General features: G+C 33.8%; 1 protein-coding gene across 5 annotated transcripts in view; it reads right to left on the bottom strand.

Moving 5' to 3' along the window:
• The window catches only part of LOC138697821 (apoptosis-inducing factor 3), an 84,941-nt gene that overhangs the window by 50,932 nt on the left and 15,921 nt on the right, over positions 1-18,088 (bottom strand). For 3 of the 5 annotated variants that reach the window (XM_069823367.1, XM_069823357.1, XM_069823377.1), the window contains exon 3: positions 486-558. In XM_069823367.1, coding sequence (XP_069679468.1) covers positions 486-558 — 73 coding nt within the window. Of the gene's footprint in view, positions 1-485; positions 559-1,056; positions 1,078-7,659; positions 7,742-18,088 lie in introns of those variants that run through there. The other 2 variants (XM_069823387.1, XM_069823396.1) reach the window with 2 other exon arrangements.

Consider the following 18,088-nt stretch of genomic DNA (forward strand, 5'->3'; position numbering starts at 1 on the left):
CATCAGTACATGGTCACGTTTCCTATCAATTTACCCTAAGTTAACTCTAATCTATACCAATCCAATCTAATTTATTTTCACTAAAAATTTTAATGTTAACATTTGATTATAATATTACACGAAATGACAATATTAGATGCCTTCACAGTAGAATCTCCAACATTACTCAGTCTATGCATTGCTAGTATGGTTTTGAGTAAGAAAGACTTAAAACCAAAAGATATAAGAAGGAACTGATTAACTTTTTTTTTTTTTTTCACATTGACTTAAGTGAAAGTGAGCATGTAAATTTCATTACCTGTGACTTCGAATACCAAATGAACATAATTAAAACATTAAATTTTTATTAATCCATAATAATCAGACATGTACACAGAAAAGAAAAAGAAACCAAAGGAGATTAAATTTTGCCACACATATCTCACTGGAGCGAAATTTTTTGTACAAATATTAAAATATCACATTTAATTTGAAACTGTACTCACTCATTTTCCTGAATATCGGAATCTTGACATACAACAGCTTCAACGTAATCATCATTTTGAGAGCTCATTTTGTCTGAAAAGGAAATTAAATGAGTTGTGAGAAATATATTATATTACATTTCAGTTTATATTACGCTATGAGAGCTACAATTGCAACTGCTAATATCCCACGAAAAACCACAGTAGGACCTATCACATTTATAAATAATTAGCTATGACTGCCTAAATAAATATATAAATTTAATACATCACACACAAGTGAACACATAACAATGCCAAATCTGAATCTGGAAGAAGACATAGGCCTACTACTAAGCCTACTTGAGCATTTATCTGAAAGTGCTGGGATTTGAGAAAACCTGGACAGCAATACACAAAAAAAAAAAAACTACATTATACAATGACGGAAGTCAATTGAAAATATTAAAAAATAATTAGGCTATTTATACATTACGGAAATGACACAACACCTTTAATATTATGGTGATATTTATGGATCCTAGGCTCCAAATTTCTGCAAGACAGTACCGATTTTAAGAACTTTGTGCTGTGTGTTCCAGGACCCACATACCTTTGTACAGAAGTGTTCTTTAGTATTCCCGCTCGAAATAGATATTGACTTGAATTATTTATTTCTCTAATGGCATGGAACATTAACAAAAAATCATCAATTGTCCATCTGATTCATCATTTTAAATCTGGCTTTCCAATATTTTCCAGTCTCGGATGTTCTGGAAAGAGCCAGACAGCACATTCAATTAACTTGAATTATTATTATTATTATTATTATTATTATTATTATTATTATTATTATTATTATTATTGTTGTTGTTGTTTTACGAGGACCTCGGTTAGGAAACAAACGACATACTGATATAGAAAGTATTGTTGTGGTATCTATCAATTGGTCTCAACTTGTTTGTCTAGGCTTTGAATGACCTACAATATCTTTCTATTGAAAATAAATTTTAGAAAATAGCATGTCTTAGGCTGAGGTGACGCATGACATAGGAATGTGGGAAGCAGTCTTCCCATAAATCAGATAGCAAACGTCGTCCAGCGAGATGTGAGCAGTGTATTATATCGATTGTGACAATGAAAACATCCAAAGAAGACAGTGGTAGGACTACAGCATAATATGAATTGCAGTACGTTTACTACCGGTAGTTTAATGTAATAATCTTATTAATGTTATAAAATAAAAGTGTATTAATAATTTAAAATCAACTACAATAAAACAGCGCAGTGAAAATGCCATAACAATCGTATTTAGATTTATTTTAATTAATCTCAGGAGAAGACTTGCGTGACCCGTCATGTTTCCTAAAGTCCTCGGAACACGATATTTACATTTCTATCGGTAATACTAATGAACGCTTAGGCACCACCTTTTTAAAATATTACTCTTTTATTCTTTTCTATTTAAGGCTTCATTCATAAAGAATATTAATTATAAACATAAAACCTTGTACCTATGCTATTTAATGAAAGTATGCTCAATTAATTATGTACCGGTATGATAAAGTTAAATTTAATATAATGTTAATATGAAAACTCCAAACTATTATCCTTATGTTTACGTTATTTCAAAATAATACACCAGAGTCCGAGTATAGCAGTCCTCTGTGCCGGAAATCCCGACAAATTAACCACTGTTATTCCAGCGTGCGCTATTTGCCGTAAACAGTTGCATAAGAAATGAATGTAGCCTAACTCGAGTAAAATATTCGTAACATGGATAAATATATTTATCCATATTTGTAATTTTAAGGGCCACGGACACTAGTTCTAGCTTAAATTGAGTTTCATTTTAAACGTTCCTATTCCTATAGTGTTTAAATCGAATAACAACGGCGGCCGACTAGCTGATTACGTTACTTTGGGTATCCACGGACTCTGAAATACAGAAACGTAGAAGTAACAGAATATGATAAAATCATAAAATGACGTCGTTTGTTATGTTTCCATGGTTACCAAGTGAAGAGGGCTATTTATAGCATAGCCCTCTTGCACACTAGCCTGCAAAAGAAATGCAGAGTCGCTATCGATTCGAAAATGTATTATCGTGTTACGAGGACTTCACTGTATGTATGACCAAAGACGTGTATGACATAATAATACAAAAATCTTAACTGGCCTGAATTTTCTAAGGAGTTTTTATTCCATGCAAAGAAGAAATGTGTAGTTAAATGTTTCAATTAGATTCAATTTTCAGTTCTGTATCTGTATTAATAATAAAATATTGTATTTATATTTATAATAAATTTATACACTTTTTTTGTTAATACAATATGAAACGTAACTGACCGTATATTATATCGATTGAACAATGACAGTATCCATGGATAATAAGGAAGACTATAGAATACGATATAAACTGCAGTTTCACTATTTTCGTGTAGTATTTTTATTAAATTTGTAAAATAAAAGTAGGTATATGAATAATTTAAAATCAATTCATATTAAATAATAACGTGAATATGTTATAAAAGTCGTATTTATATGTTTTTGAAAAACTAATTTCAGAAAAATAGCTTTCCACCTCACCATGCTTGCTAAAGTCCTCGGAAAATGATATAATTTCGTATCAGCATTTCTTTTGCAGCCCAGTGTACGATACAAGTATCTTTACGATTATGTTTATGTTCCCATCATGAATGGTGGTATCTTAATTTTCTGGCACACCTACATGGAAACTGCTGTTTTTCATAACTAGGGCTCGGAAGTTGATGACCTAAAAATTACAGGAAAATGACATAAAATGGCCTTAAATTTTTGAAAATACGACACCAAAATTTAAGAAAATGACCAAGCTTTTAATAATAATAATAATAATAATAATAATAATTCGTAGGATCTCGGGTCTGAAGGATCACCGGTTGCCTTGAAAGACATTCCTGTATATTGAAAAAACTCCTCTATACTTCAACAGAGTCATGAGTATAAGTGACCAAGGTCTGCTGGTAAAAAAAATCTTCCTCAAAAACACTGAAGTCAGTACATTGACTGGTACCCAATGTTGTTTTCCAATATATAAATATATTTATATATTCTTTCATTTTCTCTCTAACTTCTTGTAATTTTTTCCTACTCACTGTTGCAAATGTTCTTCGAAATCTTTTTTAATCTTTTGACACCTGATTGAATGTTCTCATCTCTTTTCTCTAGCCATGTTAGTGTTGTTGTCAAAATTGAAAAGTTACCATTGATATATAACAAACATCCCTTAATTTGAGAATTGGCCAGCAAGCCTTGAGAAAGTGCTATAGAAGCAGCACTTTCTCTATCAATATTATCTTCATTTGTAAGATACAATATGTTAGGTTCGTTCCAACAAGCGGTTCATGGATCAGTTGATGTATGGTTCCTGTATCATCTTATGCGCATGTGCTAGTTGAGCATCTGCTATGGGATTGAAACTGGACTGGATGCTGTTGGAACACTTTTGCGGATCATTACATACTAAATCCAGAGATGCTATAACTGGGATCATTTTTGCTAAGAACGAGATGCTTAATTATTATCGTTTCGCAGCTAATTCTAATTGCAGAAAATAGAATTTCGATCATTTTCTATAAAAATGACAAAAAATATGGAAGGCAAGAATTCCAATACTGGTAATTCAATGTCGTGTACTGGGAGATTCTCATCTAAAAATAGTTTTTTTTTTTTTTTAATTATTAATCAAAGCTGCAAGTTTAAATTGTAATTAACTATTTCAATACCCAAATAATTTCCATTCCCTTTCTTTTTGGTGAAAATTTAATTTAATCTGTAGTTTTATTATTCGTCTGCACTGTCACTTTTCATCTTAACCTCACTGATGTGAACAGTCAATCATATCTTTCTTCAGTATCCGGGAGACGTTGGTAAGCTTACGTGCATGCACGTCTCGCGTACTCTTCCGTACATGCCTCAATCCACTGACTATATACTGCATTACGCCACACTTCTATGCCAGGTTACATCAGGAAGCTATTGAGATTCATAAACACAAAAACAACTTTAACCATAAGGAGGAAGGACTCAAGGTCAACAAAGTTTGGTATCTGGCCCTCAGAAGCGCACACATCAAACCCTTTCTCCGACAATTAGACACTACCACAAACAATCAGAACACCGAAGCCACTAGTGCGGACCGTGGTGACGACAAGCAACAACAGCACCACACCTTAAATAGCGACGTGCTACCAGTCTCAATGCCAGTTCCTGATACACATAGCAGATCTCTCCGCACACGTGTACCACGCCACTGAAGATGTCCACCGGAGTAGTAGACGAAACGTTTGGTTGTTACACCGACAGACCACGGCCCTCTAGCCCGGAAAATACGCATCCTAGTAATATAACTGTTTTATAAATTCTAACTTCCAGATTTTTTGACAGCAGATTAGATGAAAAAAGCTTCTCAACCGAATAATAATAGGCATTTCCCATATTTATTCTGTGTTTACTTTTCTCCCAAGTGTCATTTATATTTATAACTGTTGCTCCAAGATATTTGAATTTTTCCACCTTTTTGAAGGATAATCTCCAATTTTTATGTTTCCATTTCGTACTGTTAACAAAAGAGGAGGTAATACTAAGGGATATGCTACTGGAGTTAAATGACAGCTATGAGCAGTATGGGATGAAGATAAATGCAAACAAGACGAAGACCATGGTTATCGAAAGGAAACTGAAGAAGGTAAACTTGGCGAATTCGAAATGAGACTGTAGAGCAAGTGGACAGCTTCAAATACTTGGGGTGTATTATAAGCAGTAACATGAGCTGCTGCCAGGAAGTCAAAAGGAGAACAGCAATGGTAAAGGAAGCTATTAATAGAAAAAGGAGCTTCTTCTGCGGACCTCTGGAAAGAGAACTAAGGAAGAGACCAGTGAAATGCTCTATGTGGAGTGTGGCATTGTATAGGGAAGAAACACGGACATTATGACTAAAAGTTCAAATTCAATCAGGTGCAATAAAAATCTTCAGCATGTCTTTCTTCCAAAGGGAAGTAAAGTGAAGGATTCCGTGTCTCTCGGACTGATGGCAAGTAAAAGAAAATCATTCCTGAATGAAAAAGCTCCAAAAATGATCGGCCATTTTCTCGCCGACATTGTAGCAGTCTATGATGCTCAAGTCAGAAAAATAGAAATTCGATTCTTGCACTGCTACTATGGTTCTACAAACTTTTACAAAGTCATTAAAACTTGTCGAAGGTGAGAAACTGGGTCGTTACATAACTAGAAAGCCTAGAGGATGAAGTACAAAGAGGCTCACACCTTGACTCAAAAGTAATTAAATACCTTACACAACGTCTTTAATAGTCGTAATATAACTCACTGTTTCTTTTTTTATGTAACTGCTCTTTAACAATTCCTGGTTAGATAGTAAGATGATTTCAGTTGCATTTGTAGGAAAGGATATGGAAGTGGTTGTGGCTTATATAACAATAATCCCCAAGAATGACTCTAAAAGTAAACTTTAAAGGAAAAGGAAGCAGTTGTGACACAATTTCTCCATTTTCCTCTACTCTGATATTGAAAAAGACCACAAACTATCCCCTTATCTCCAAATCTTTTCTTTCTTACGTGTGTGCACGTGTATACAGAGTGACCAGACATCCAGTTATCAGACATTCCGTTTTTAACAGTATTGTCCTTTTTTTTTTTCGGAAATAGTGTCCATTTTCCTATTTGTCTTAAAAATAATTTGCGTTCGGAATCTCGTTATCCCGAAACTTTTTAAAAACATTCAAAGGCATCAAAAAATAATATCGCTAGAGAGTTTTTTTTTTATCTTTGGCAGGTAGGTATTAGTTTCTATATTTTCCACCAGGTGGCAATGTGCTTTATACTTTCTTTCTCAAGATAAAAGTCCCAAAATCTTCAAGATCTTTTCCAACAATCCACAGTCTATTTTTACTTAAAGTTCATTCATAGCCAACTTAAACTGTGCACTAAAGCCATCAAAAATGTGGAAGAAGAATATATTTACTGCTGTGAAGTAGCGGAATAACTGAAACTGTTAAAAGAACAGATTTTCAATAGAAAGAAGAAACAATTTTAACATCTATTGTCCTGGAAACAAATCACCAACTGGTAGAAGATGATGCCCTCAAACAAACTTATTTTTCCGATGTTGTGAACAAAAAAATTTTCGTACCTTTCTGGAATATCTAGACATCTGAATCAAACCTTTTGAAGAAGTACATAATTTTATGTGGGAACTGTAAAATTATATTTCTACATCTTGATGTTATGTTCAAAAGTGTCTCCAAAGTACTGTGAAAATTAACACAATTATATATTCGAAGTGATAGATGAAGAGCTTCTGTTCAATGAAGTGAATCATATACGGAAATTAGTGGTGTGAAAACTAATGAAAGATGGAGTGAAAAATTTCAAGTAATGAAAAATGAAGACCTTAATTTTAAGGACTTTATCCAAATTGCTTTGTTTCATGGATACCAGGAACCAATGCATCATCAGAAAGGATGTTTTCATTCATGAATTCTGTTTGAACTGATGAGTTGAATCAATTTTTTGATTATTAATTACTAAATTTCATTTTAAAGACGTTTTTGCATGGATTTCTACACTTACGGAAATGCCAAAACTGTTTGAGAAAATTCAGTCCTCAAAAAAGAAGAAGAAGAAGAAGAAGAAGAAGGGCACGATTCTGGTAATTGTCCTGATCCTGAAGAATATTAAAAGATAGTGTAAACAATCTATCTTCTTCCTATCACGTATTAAGCCAGGTGGCATCATTTCAGCAAACGGCCCAAAGATCTTGTTCCTAAATGGTGGTATGATAAGGATATCATAAAGGTTAAGTTTAATAAAGCTGAATATCGGTATTTACTACAAACTGGTATGAAATACAGCCATTATAAATATATCTACATAAAATGTCGAAAATACCGCTTACAATATGAGTCCCAATTTTTTATTTTGTAAATCTGGTCACCCTAGTTTACATACACATAAAGAAAAAGAAATTCTACCACTACAACAAAACAATGAATATTTATTTCAGTAACAGCACAAATAGGTACACTACGAAAAGCTAATAATAAAATTATGCTCTGTCGTATAATCTTAATTTAATAAAATGCTTTATCATTTATGACAGTAGACTAACCTAAATATGAAATAGTAAATAAAGTTAATCCTGCAGTATTAAGCCTACCATATGTTCTCTTTCTCCCAGACATGTTGTCTTATTCAATCCTCAAACAACGGGTTGCTTTTCTGTTCCTGTTTCCAAGGTTTCAGTATACTAAAAGGAATTTTCTGTAATAAAAGAATAAAATGCCATCCACAGCCAAACAAGTTCTAAAATCTTTGGAGTTGTAACTTCATACAACATGATGTTATATAATCAGCGAATTTACAATGCTGACAATAAAATAATGTCCTGCATTTAGTGAAATGAAGTTCAGATACCAGTAAAATAATTACCTGGTACATAATAACTATATACAGAATGTTTTAGAAATACTTTGACAAACCTTAGCGGCATGTTTCTCACAACAAAACAAGGAAAAAAGTTCATATAAACACATGTCCGAAAATCCTTAGTTTTTTAGTTATTAATGAAAGAACATAATGAAACATGTTAGGTATTGCCTGCTTGGTAGCAAGTGTTGCAAGTGTTCATCAATTCAGAAATTCATAAACATGAAAGTTTACATTCAACGCGTTTTGAGGTACAATCCAACAACTTAAGTTTGTAACCGATAATAATATTCATTTTGTTAGATAATCTAATGATGCTATCAATACAAGCCAGCTGATACACCCATTGTACCCCAGATGGCTATGTGTTGCCAAGGAGACTTGTTTACTACAGTCATTTGTCATTTGATCATTTGTTATGAGTTTCTCAATTGATTAAAGTTGCAACACTTGCTACCAAGCTGACAATATCTAACATGTTTCATTATGTTCTTTCATTAATAACTAAAAAATTAAGGATTTTCGAACATATGTTTATATGAACTTTTTTTCTTGTTTTTGTGTGAGGAACATGCCCCCAAGATTTGTCAAAGTATTTCTGAAACACTCTGTATATTCTCAGAAGCTCCTAACAACAAAGGACTTGTATATTTTCTGAACAGAGAAAGGAATGATAAGTATATCATTACCAAAGCAATGTTATAAAATTGTGTCTTCAACTGGAATTCTACACTTAATTTTATACAGGTAGAGAGAGTTAGACTATTTATAAGAATGAAGATAAGAAAAAGAAAATATATTTATTATAAACAGCCGACTACAAAAGTAGCTGACAATACAAGATCCAACTTCCAAAAAAAAAAGTGGAATAATAAAAAAACAACGAAAAAGAGACTTTAACAATAAATATAAATACCTTATAGATACAAATAACAATTGAATAATGGATAAATTTCAGAAAATATTAAGAATACAAAATAAATTCTTCAAGAACAGTTATAAAACATAGCCTATTTAAAAAAAATTAAAGTAAATTTGCAATTGCTCCAGATTATAGAGGGATGTCTAATTACAGTAAAAACCCTCTTATCCAGCACCAAAGGGACCAGGCTAGTTCCGGATACGAGATTTTGCAGGATAATTGAATAAATACTGGTATAGGCCTATACTTACTTACTTACTGGCTTTTAAGGAACCCGGAGGTTCATTGCCGCCCTCACATAAGCCTGCCATTGGTCCCTATCCTGAGCAAGATTAATCCAGTCTCTATCATCATATCCCACCTCCCTCAAATCCATTTTAATATTATCTTCCCATCTACATCTCGGCCTTCCCAAAGGTCTTTTTCCCTCCGGCCTCCCAACTAACACTCTATATGCATTTCTGGATTCGCCCATACGTGCTACATGCCCTGCCCATCTCAAACGTCTGGATTTAATGTTCCTAATTATGTCAGGTGAAGAATACAATGCGTGCAGTTCTGTGTTGTGTAACTTTCTCCATTCTCCTGTAACTTCATCCCGCTTAGCCCCAAATATTTTCCTAAGCACCTTATTCTCAAACACCCTTAACCTATGTTCCTCTCTCAAAGTGAGAGTCCAAGTTTCACAACCATAAAGAACAACCGGTAATATAACTGTTTTATAAATTCTAACTTTCAGATTTTTTGACAGCAGACTGGATGATAAAAGCTTCTCAACTGAATAATAACAGGCATTTCCCATATTTATTCTGTGTTTAATTTCCTTCCGAATATAATTTATATTTGTTACTGTTGCTCCAAGATATTTGAACTTCTCCACCTCTCCAAAAGATAAATTTCCAATTTTTATATTTCCATTTCGTACAATATTCTGGTCACGAGACATAATCATATACTTTGTCTTTTCGGGATTTACTTCCAAACCTATCTCTTTACTTGCTTCCAGTAAAATTCCCGTGTTTTCCCTAATTGTTTGTGGATTTTCTCCTAACATATTCACGTCATCTGCATAGACAAGCAGCTGATGTAACCCGTTCAATTCCAAGCCCTCTCTGTTATCCTGGACTTTCCTAATGGCATACTCTAGAGCAAAGTTAAAAACTAAAGGTGATAGTGCATCTCCTTGCTTTAGCCCGCAGTGAATTGGAAACACATCTGACAGAAACTGACCTATACGAACTCTGCTGTAAGTTTCACTGAGACACATTTTAATTAATCGAACTAGTTTCTTGGGAATACCAAATTCAATCAGAATATCATATAAAACTTCTCTCTTTACCGAGTCATATGCCTTTTTGAAATCTATGAATAACTGATGCACTGTACCCTTATACTCCCATTTTTTCTCCATTATCTGTCCAATACAAAATATCTGGTCAATAGTTGATCTATTACTCCTAAAACCACACTGATGATCCCCAATAATTTCATCTACATATGGAGTTAATCTTCTTAAAAGAATATTGGACAAAATTTTGTACGACGTTAACAAAAGTGATATTCCTCGAAAGTTACTACAGTTAGTCTTGTCCCCCTTCTTAAAGATAGGTACGATTATGGACTCCTTCCATTGTTCTGGTACAATCTCCTTTTCCCAAATAGCAAGTACAAGCTTATAAATTTCTTTAGATAATGCGCTTCCACCCTTTTGTATTAATTCTGCTGGAATTTGATCGATACCTGGAGACTTATAATTTTTCAGATTTTCTATCGCAATTTCGACTTCAGAAAGTGTGGGTTATATACAAAAAAAAATTGTATTTCATGGTGCCAAATGTTGAAACTGCAGCCATGTGAAGCTTATTTCTCTATTATTTGTTCATAACTAAATAAACTTAAAAACTGTGTAGATTTTCCTTATTAAAACACATCACACAACACAAATAATACACTAATTTTATGTTCGAATATTCAATGAAAATTAAAGTTCGTGCGAACTTCCTAATTTGGCAACATTAACGGACCCGAACATAATTAAACATAAAAACTGTGTGGAATTTCTTTATTAACACACATCACACAACACAAATAACACACTAATTTTAGGTTCGAATATTCACTGGAAATGAAAGTTCGTGTGAACTTATGTGGCAAAACTGACGGCCCAGACTGTGGAAATGTGGCAGATTTAAACTTTTTTTTTTTTGGTCCAGCCGAAAGTACCGTTATTTTGGGTGCCAATTACGAGAGATTTTACTGTATAAAGGAATAAACTTACTCACATCAGCATAAAGTATTTACTCAAGAGTAATCACTGCAACCACTCTCGAAGATAACAGTTTACTAATGAAAGAATAGACTGGGATTTCGCAAAGGATTCTCAAGCATTGATAATATTTTTTATTTATAGTTTAATAAAGCTCTTCGATAAAGTCAATAGCAGTAAATTATGAGAAATTTTCAACAGAAGAGAGATACCCTTGCACTTCACTGAAGTAATTAAAATCGTATATGAAAGCTCTGAAGTTAATGGGTCATTCTCTAGAAAAGGTACATTTTGAAAGTAAGGTTTTCCGAAATTTACAATTACGATAAAAATTATTGTTTATGTTTTTTCCTTAGTCTTTAGTAACTTTATTAAACTACATCATTCATCTAGAGCAAATTTTGGTATTTCAGCACTAAATCTACTTTAAATATTTCACATGTCTACGTAGGTCCTACGTGATAGTAGCCCTTCTCATGCTCAACTTTTCACATTCTCTTCTTTTATCCGCCTTCCTCATTCTTTTAATATTTTAATCTACGAACAAGAGAAAAATTTATGCAAGAAGAAACTGTACGAAAATCCATTAATTGAATCCGACATTTTACAACTGTTGGTTTAAAACACAGCTCATGTTTTGTCCTAAGTTATTCAATTCATTTATTAAAAGCCCTGAACTAAGGAAATTAATCAATGACAAATTTAAAAAAAAGGATTAAGTACGTATATCACTTCATTTATTTTACGATACTTTTAAAATATTCCTTCCTGTAAATAATATGTTTTCATTATGCACCTATTAATATCTGTAAATTTTATCTTTTTTAGCCATAGTTATAATAATACTAATGCTAAATAATTACTCGTAGTTATAATAATACTTACTTACGTACAAATGGCTTTTAAGGAACCCTGAGGTTCATTGCCACTCTCACATAAGCCCGCCATAGATCCCTATCCTGTGCAAGATTAATCCAGTCTCTATCATCATATCCTATCTCTCTCTCAAATTCATTTTAATATTATCCTCCCATCTATGTCTCGGCCCCCCCCCCCAAAGGTCTTTTTCCCTCCGCCCTCCCAACTAGCATTCTATATCCATTTCTGTATTCGCCCATACATGCTACATGCACTGTCCATTTCAAATGTCTGGATTTAATGTTTCTAATTATGTCAGGTGAAGAAAACAATGCGTGCAGTATAGCATTGTATAACTTTCTCCATTCTCCTGTAACTTCATCCCTCTTAGCACCAAATATTTTCCTAAGAACCTTATTCTCAAACACCCTTAATCTCTATTCTCTCTCGAAGTGAGAGTCCAAGTTTCACAACCATACAGAACAACTGGTAATATAACTGTTTTATAAATTCTAACTTTCAGATTTTTTGACAGCAAACTAGATGACAAAAGCTTCTCAACCGAATAACAGGCATTTCCCATGTTGATTCTAAGTTTAATTTCCTCCCGAGTGTAATTTATATTTGTTACTGTTGCTCCAAAATATTTGCATTTTTCCACCTCTTCGAAGGCTAAATCTTCAATTTTTATATTTCCATTTCGTACAATACTCTGGCCACGAGACATAACCATATACTTCGTCTTTGGGAATTTACTTCCAAACCTATCGCTTTACTTGCTTCAAGTAAAATTTCTGTGTTTTCCCTAATCGTTTGTGGATTTTCTCCTAACATATTCACGTCATCTGCACAGACAAGAACCTGATGTAACCAGTTCAATTCCAAACCCTGTCTGTTATCCTGAACTTTTCTAATGGCATATTCCAGAGTGAAGTTAAAAAGTAAAGGTGATAGTGCATCTGCTTGCTTTAGCCCGTAGTGAATTGGAAAAACATCAGATAGAAACAGTTATAATAATGGCAATAATAAATAATTAGTTTTAATAAAAGTAATGTTGAACTGCTCCCAAACACCAGCTTTGCTCATATGTGTGGCATTAGAATACAGGTGTTTAAGATTCCTTAAAAGGCATAAGGAAGTAAGTAAGTACATTAAACAATAATGAAAGCAAGCAATATCCCTCCAATACAATATGGCTGACCAGTAATAACCAAGGCGTGGAAGAGTCACTTGTCTGCATTCTAGCAGTTTTTCTATGAAGTAATAGATTAGTCCACAGATGTGGCTGAAATTCTTCTGACAAGTATTTGGTTTATTGTAAAACGCACTGTTTTGATATCATCTACTTACTTAACATTCTCAGGCTTACTTTGATGCATTTACATTTCAAATAATGCAGTTTTGGTTTATAATTTAGTTCCTATTTTGATTTACAACCCTTTGTATTAATTTATTTGAAGGTTGTGACAGTCCACAGATGTGACTTTTCGTGTTCTTTGACAATATTTAATTGTAGGAAATAAAATAATTAATTTACAATTTAAACTCTATATGTATGTTCATCTAGTTTTATTTTTGATTTCAGTATAAATACTGAGTGCTTAGAATTATTATTTGCGGAGAAACATTGCTGGAACAGTAAAATGTACCTTTTCAGGAGAATGACCCTAATGTAAAATTTAAGAAAGCTGGTAAAATAAGTGAAATAAGATTTTTAATACCTTAAGGAGTTAGACATAGATGCTCAATATCCCTAATACTACTGCATTTATTAGAAGCAATAGAATCTGGAAATCAAATACTGATATTGGCCTAAAATTAACAACTTTATGCTATTAACGTTATTAAATACAGATAACGGATTGTTGAAACCATTCTTGATTTTAGACTTCCAGGCTTCTCTGTCCCTTAGTTATGTATTGTAATGCTTTTTTTGATGATGTTATTGTCAGGCTGTTTATTTGAATGTTCACTTCATTTACTTCTGTATTCTATTATTTTTTCATTTAGTGAGAAAGTGTTCAGTTCCTTCTTTATTATCTTCATTTCTCTTTCTGTCCATTACCTTATATCCTGCCACTGATCGCAAAAACTTTATTTTGCTGCCTGGATTAATTTACAATCATTTTTTTGTTAGCATCTAGATCTCACATCCATATAACATTGTAGAAACAGCAGTCACTTTATGAACCTTCAATAGAGTACCGGTATCCTTTTATGTTTAGTCTTCAAGTGTTGTAGTAGTTGTGCTACACATATTTTTGTACTTTAAAATTTTCTTTCCTCAATTGTAATTTACTTATGGTATACTAAATGCAAAATACTGTAGTTAAAAAAATTAAATTTACTCTATTATCCCATTATTTAAATCTGTCTTGTCTCTTTTTGGTTGTTTTCCAAAAAATAAGTATTATTGTATTAATTAATTATAACTGTTAACCACATTGTTGAGATTAAATATAATCCTTTGTCACATCTTATTATCCTAACAATAGAGGCAGTAGAGGTTCTATTTCCAAATTCACATGGAATTATCTTAAGGAACTTCACATTCCTTTTCATTATGTAATGTCTGTCCTTATAAATATTATCAAGGATTCTCTTCAAATATTACATCATCATCTCTATTTCAATTAATCCACTTATATTTGCCTTCAACAATTAACTTTCTTTTTTCTTTAATGTATCACATAACATTATATTGTACATGTTTATTGTATTCAGGACCCTTGTGGTCACTCAAATTCTTTGAGCTGATGTCTATAATTTAGAAAATATATAATACTTGCATTTACTGTGCAACACTAATCTCATTTGCATTATTTGAACAGTCTCCTTCGTCGATCATTTCATACATTACACAGTATAATTAAAATTCAGGGTCAACATGATTTAAGAATGGATGGCAATCTCAGTCATACAGAAAAAACTAACAAAGATTTTCAATGACATGTAAGCTGAGTCACACTACCTTCTCAGAAGTCTGTAATGATAGATTTTTATGTCTTAAACCTATTGAGTCATACTCAGTTATGGCATATTAAATAAATGATTACATTGATGTGACACAGTACGCAAGAACAAAATACTTTACTCACCAATCTCAAAACAAGCTCTATGCATAAGATGCATACAAAACAAATAGAACAAAATGTCTCATCTTCAATTTCTTCTTCTTCCTCCCAAATAAGGGTGTACACTAGTGTCGTGCACTGTTCGAACATGAGAGGAGATATCAAGATACTACAAACTTCGCCCTACTCCATAGCCATCCCAACAGTACGTGGAAATGAAGCATGTAAACTAAAATAACTGAAACAGCTGAAAACCGGTTTGAGGCCTATGTTCGGTCCATGTTTGCTGACTCTCTGTAGAACCGATGCACCGATGCTCCCTTTGTGTTTGTTCAATTTTTCCCTTTCCTTACATACACTCGGTGCCTTTTTTCTTAGTTCCACCTCTCCCTGCGCCTTTATGCTTTAGCTGCATAAAGACGTCAGCACATATCTTGCGAAGTTACACAAGTATAGGTAATTTTTCTTGTTATTGATATCACTCAACATTCACAAAAATATGCGTATAAATAAATCAAACACAATATATTTAAATAAACACGTATGCTCCTAGTACCGACTAGTACTGTGCAATGTTCAAACATGAGAGAGGGAATTATGACATTACAAACTTCGTCTTATTCAATATGAAAATCTAATCCCAAGATATGTGTTCAAATCCTTACGCAGTTTAAAATAGTGTCCTGCAATGTTCGAACATGAGAGAGGCAACCAAGACATTACAAACTTCGTCTTATTTTATATGAAAACTAACCGCAAGATATATTCTGAAACGATGAAATGGTCGGAGTGGAGGACAGCGAATATTTTTATAACAAGGTGGAACAAAAACGACAGGCCTTCTTCTGCACAGCAAACATCGACAAATGTCGAACTTCGTCATACTCGACTAACTTGAATCGAACATAGTGTCTGTAATGTACGTCACTAATACTTTCATCATCTGTATAGTCACACAAATATTGTTACTGACCAACTGTGATTTACTTGAATATTATGTAAAGAATGTAATTATAGCTACTTTCTGTCGGTATAGTAACAACTGTCATGTATTTTTAAAATACGTGATGTGCATGCATGCATACATACATACATACATACATAAGTGTTCTGCCCATGGACAGGTCTTTCACTGCAAACCCAGCATTCTCAAATATTTCCTATTTTATGCCTTCCTCTTAGTCTCCGCATATGATCCACATATCTTAATGTCGTCTACCATCTGATATCTTCTTTTGCCCGAAACTCTTCTCCTGTTCATTCCTTCCAGTGCATCCTTCAGTAGGCAGTTTCTTCACAGCCAGTGACCTGACCAATTCCTTTTCCTCTTCCTGATCAGTTTCAGCATCATTCTTTCTTCATCCATTCTTTCCAACACAACTTCATTTCTTATTCTGTCTCTCCACTTCACACGCTTCATCCTTCTCCATATCCACATTTCAAATGCTTTTATTAGTTTCTCTTCACTTCGTCGTAATGTTTCTACTCCATGCAATGCAACACTCCACACAAAGCACTTTACTAGTCTCTTCCTTAGTTTTTTTTCCAGAGGTCCGCAGAAGATGCTCCTTTTTCTATTAAAATCTTCCTTCTCATTGCTATCCTCGTTTTGACTTCCTGGCTGCAGCTCATGTTACTGCTTATAGTATAAAGTACATCCCAAGTATTTGAAGCTGTTCACTTGCTCTACTGCCTCATTTAGAATTCGCAAGTTTACCTTCTTTATTTTTCTTGCAACAACCATGGTCTTCGTCTTGTTTGCATTTATCTTCATCCCATACTGCTCACGGCTATTATTTAGCTCCAGTAGCATATCCTTTAGTACCGTCTCCTCCTCTGCTAACACCACCATATAACAAATCTTATGCACTTTATTCTTCTTCCTCCTACTTTTACCCCTCCAATGTTCTGAAAACAGTTCTTTACCAAATCCTCCAAGTAGATGTTGAACAGGGTAGATGACAAAGGGCATCCTTGTCATACTCCTCTCCCTATTTCACTTCCTTCAAACATTTCTTCTCCTATCATATATAGGTTACTGAAGAACCTCCTGTCTTTCCAATCCACACTTATTTTCATCAGGATGTCCATCAGTTTATCCCAATCCACTCTGTAAAACGTCTTTTCTAAGTCCACAAATACTATACACACTTCTTTACCTATAGGTATGTATATTTTTGTCGATGTTTAATAATATTTTTGTAATAAAAATTACCTGTCTTTAGATCTAAAACTTTACAAGATTTGTTCTAAAATCCTTATGCTGCTGAACTCATGAAGGAATGGGATGGGAGGGGAAGGTAGGAGAGGCCAGCAAACTTAAAGGGAGCGGATCATACATGGCGTAAGTTCGAGTGAGAGATATACTTCTTCAAAGCAGACTTCGGTTCTTGTCACATTCGATAAATTTGAACTGAACATAGAGCTTGAAATGCACGACACTAGTGTAGACTGCAACTAAAGCACTTGGAGTCAGGCCACAAAGGGAGAAACAATGGAAGAGAGGGATTCGTTCCAGTGCTGTGGATTGAACTTCGGCGTAATTGAATGGTTAGAGTGCTTGGTACGTAGAACCAAGGATCTGGGTTCGATCCCTAGCGCCGGAGCAAATTTTTCTCCTCTAATATTAATTGTTACCATAACAGAAGTATTTTGTAGGACCAAAAAAATTAATCTTCGAGCAACAGTGCATATTACTATGGAATCCCGGCGACCAAGTCACTCAACTCAGTGCGCTCCTTGCATAATGGCAGTTGACTTAATATAAAAATGTCAATACACATGTCGAACTTCGAGTCTGGCCACAAAGGGAGAAACACTGGCGGAGAAGGATTCGATCCAGTGCTGTGGACTGAACTTCGGTGTAGCTCAATGGTTAGAGCAGTTGGTACTTAGAACCAAGGATCCGGGTTCGATCCCCGGCACCAGAGCGAATTTTTCTACTCTAATATCAATTGTTACCGTGACACGTATTCTGTAGGACCAAAAAAAAAATTAATCTTTACGTAGATTAAATACACCAGTTTTATTCAGATGTCAT

This window comes from Periplaneta americana, chromosome 1, assembly GCF_040183065.1.
Source record: "Periplaneta americana isolate PAMFEO1 chromosome 1, P.americana_PAMFEO1_priV1, whole genome shotgun sequence".
In the NCBI taxonomy this organism is placed as follows: Eukaryota; Metazoa; Arthropoda; class Insecta; order Blattodea; family Blattidae; genus Periplaneta; species Periplaneta americana.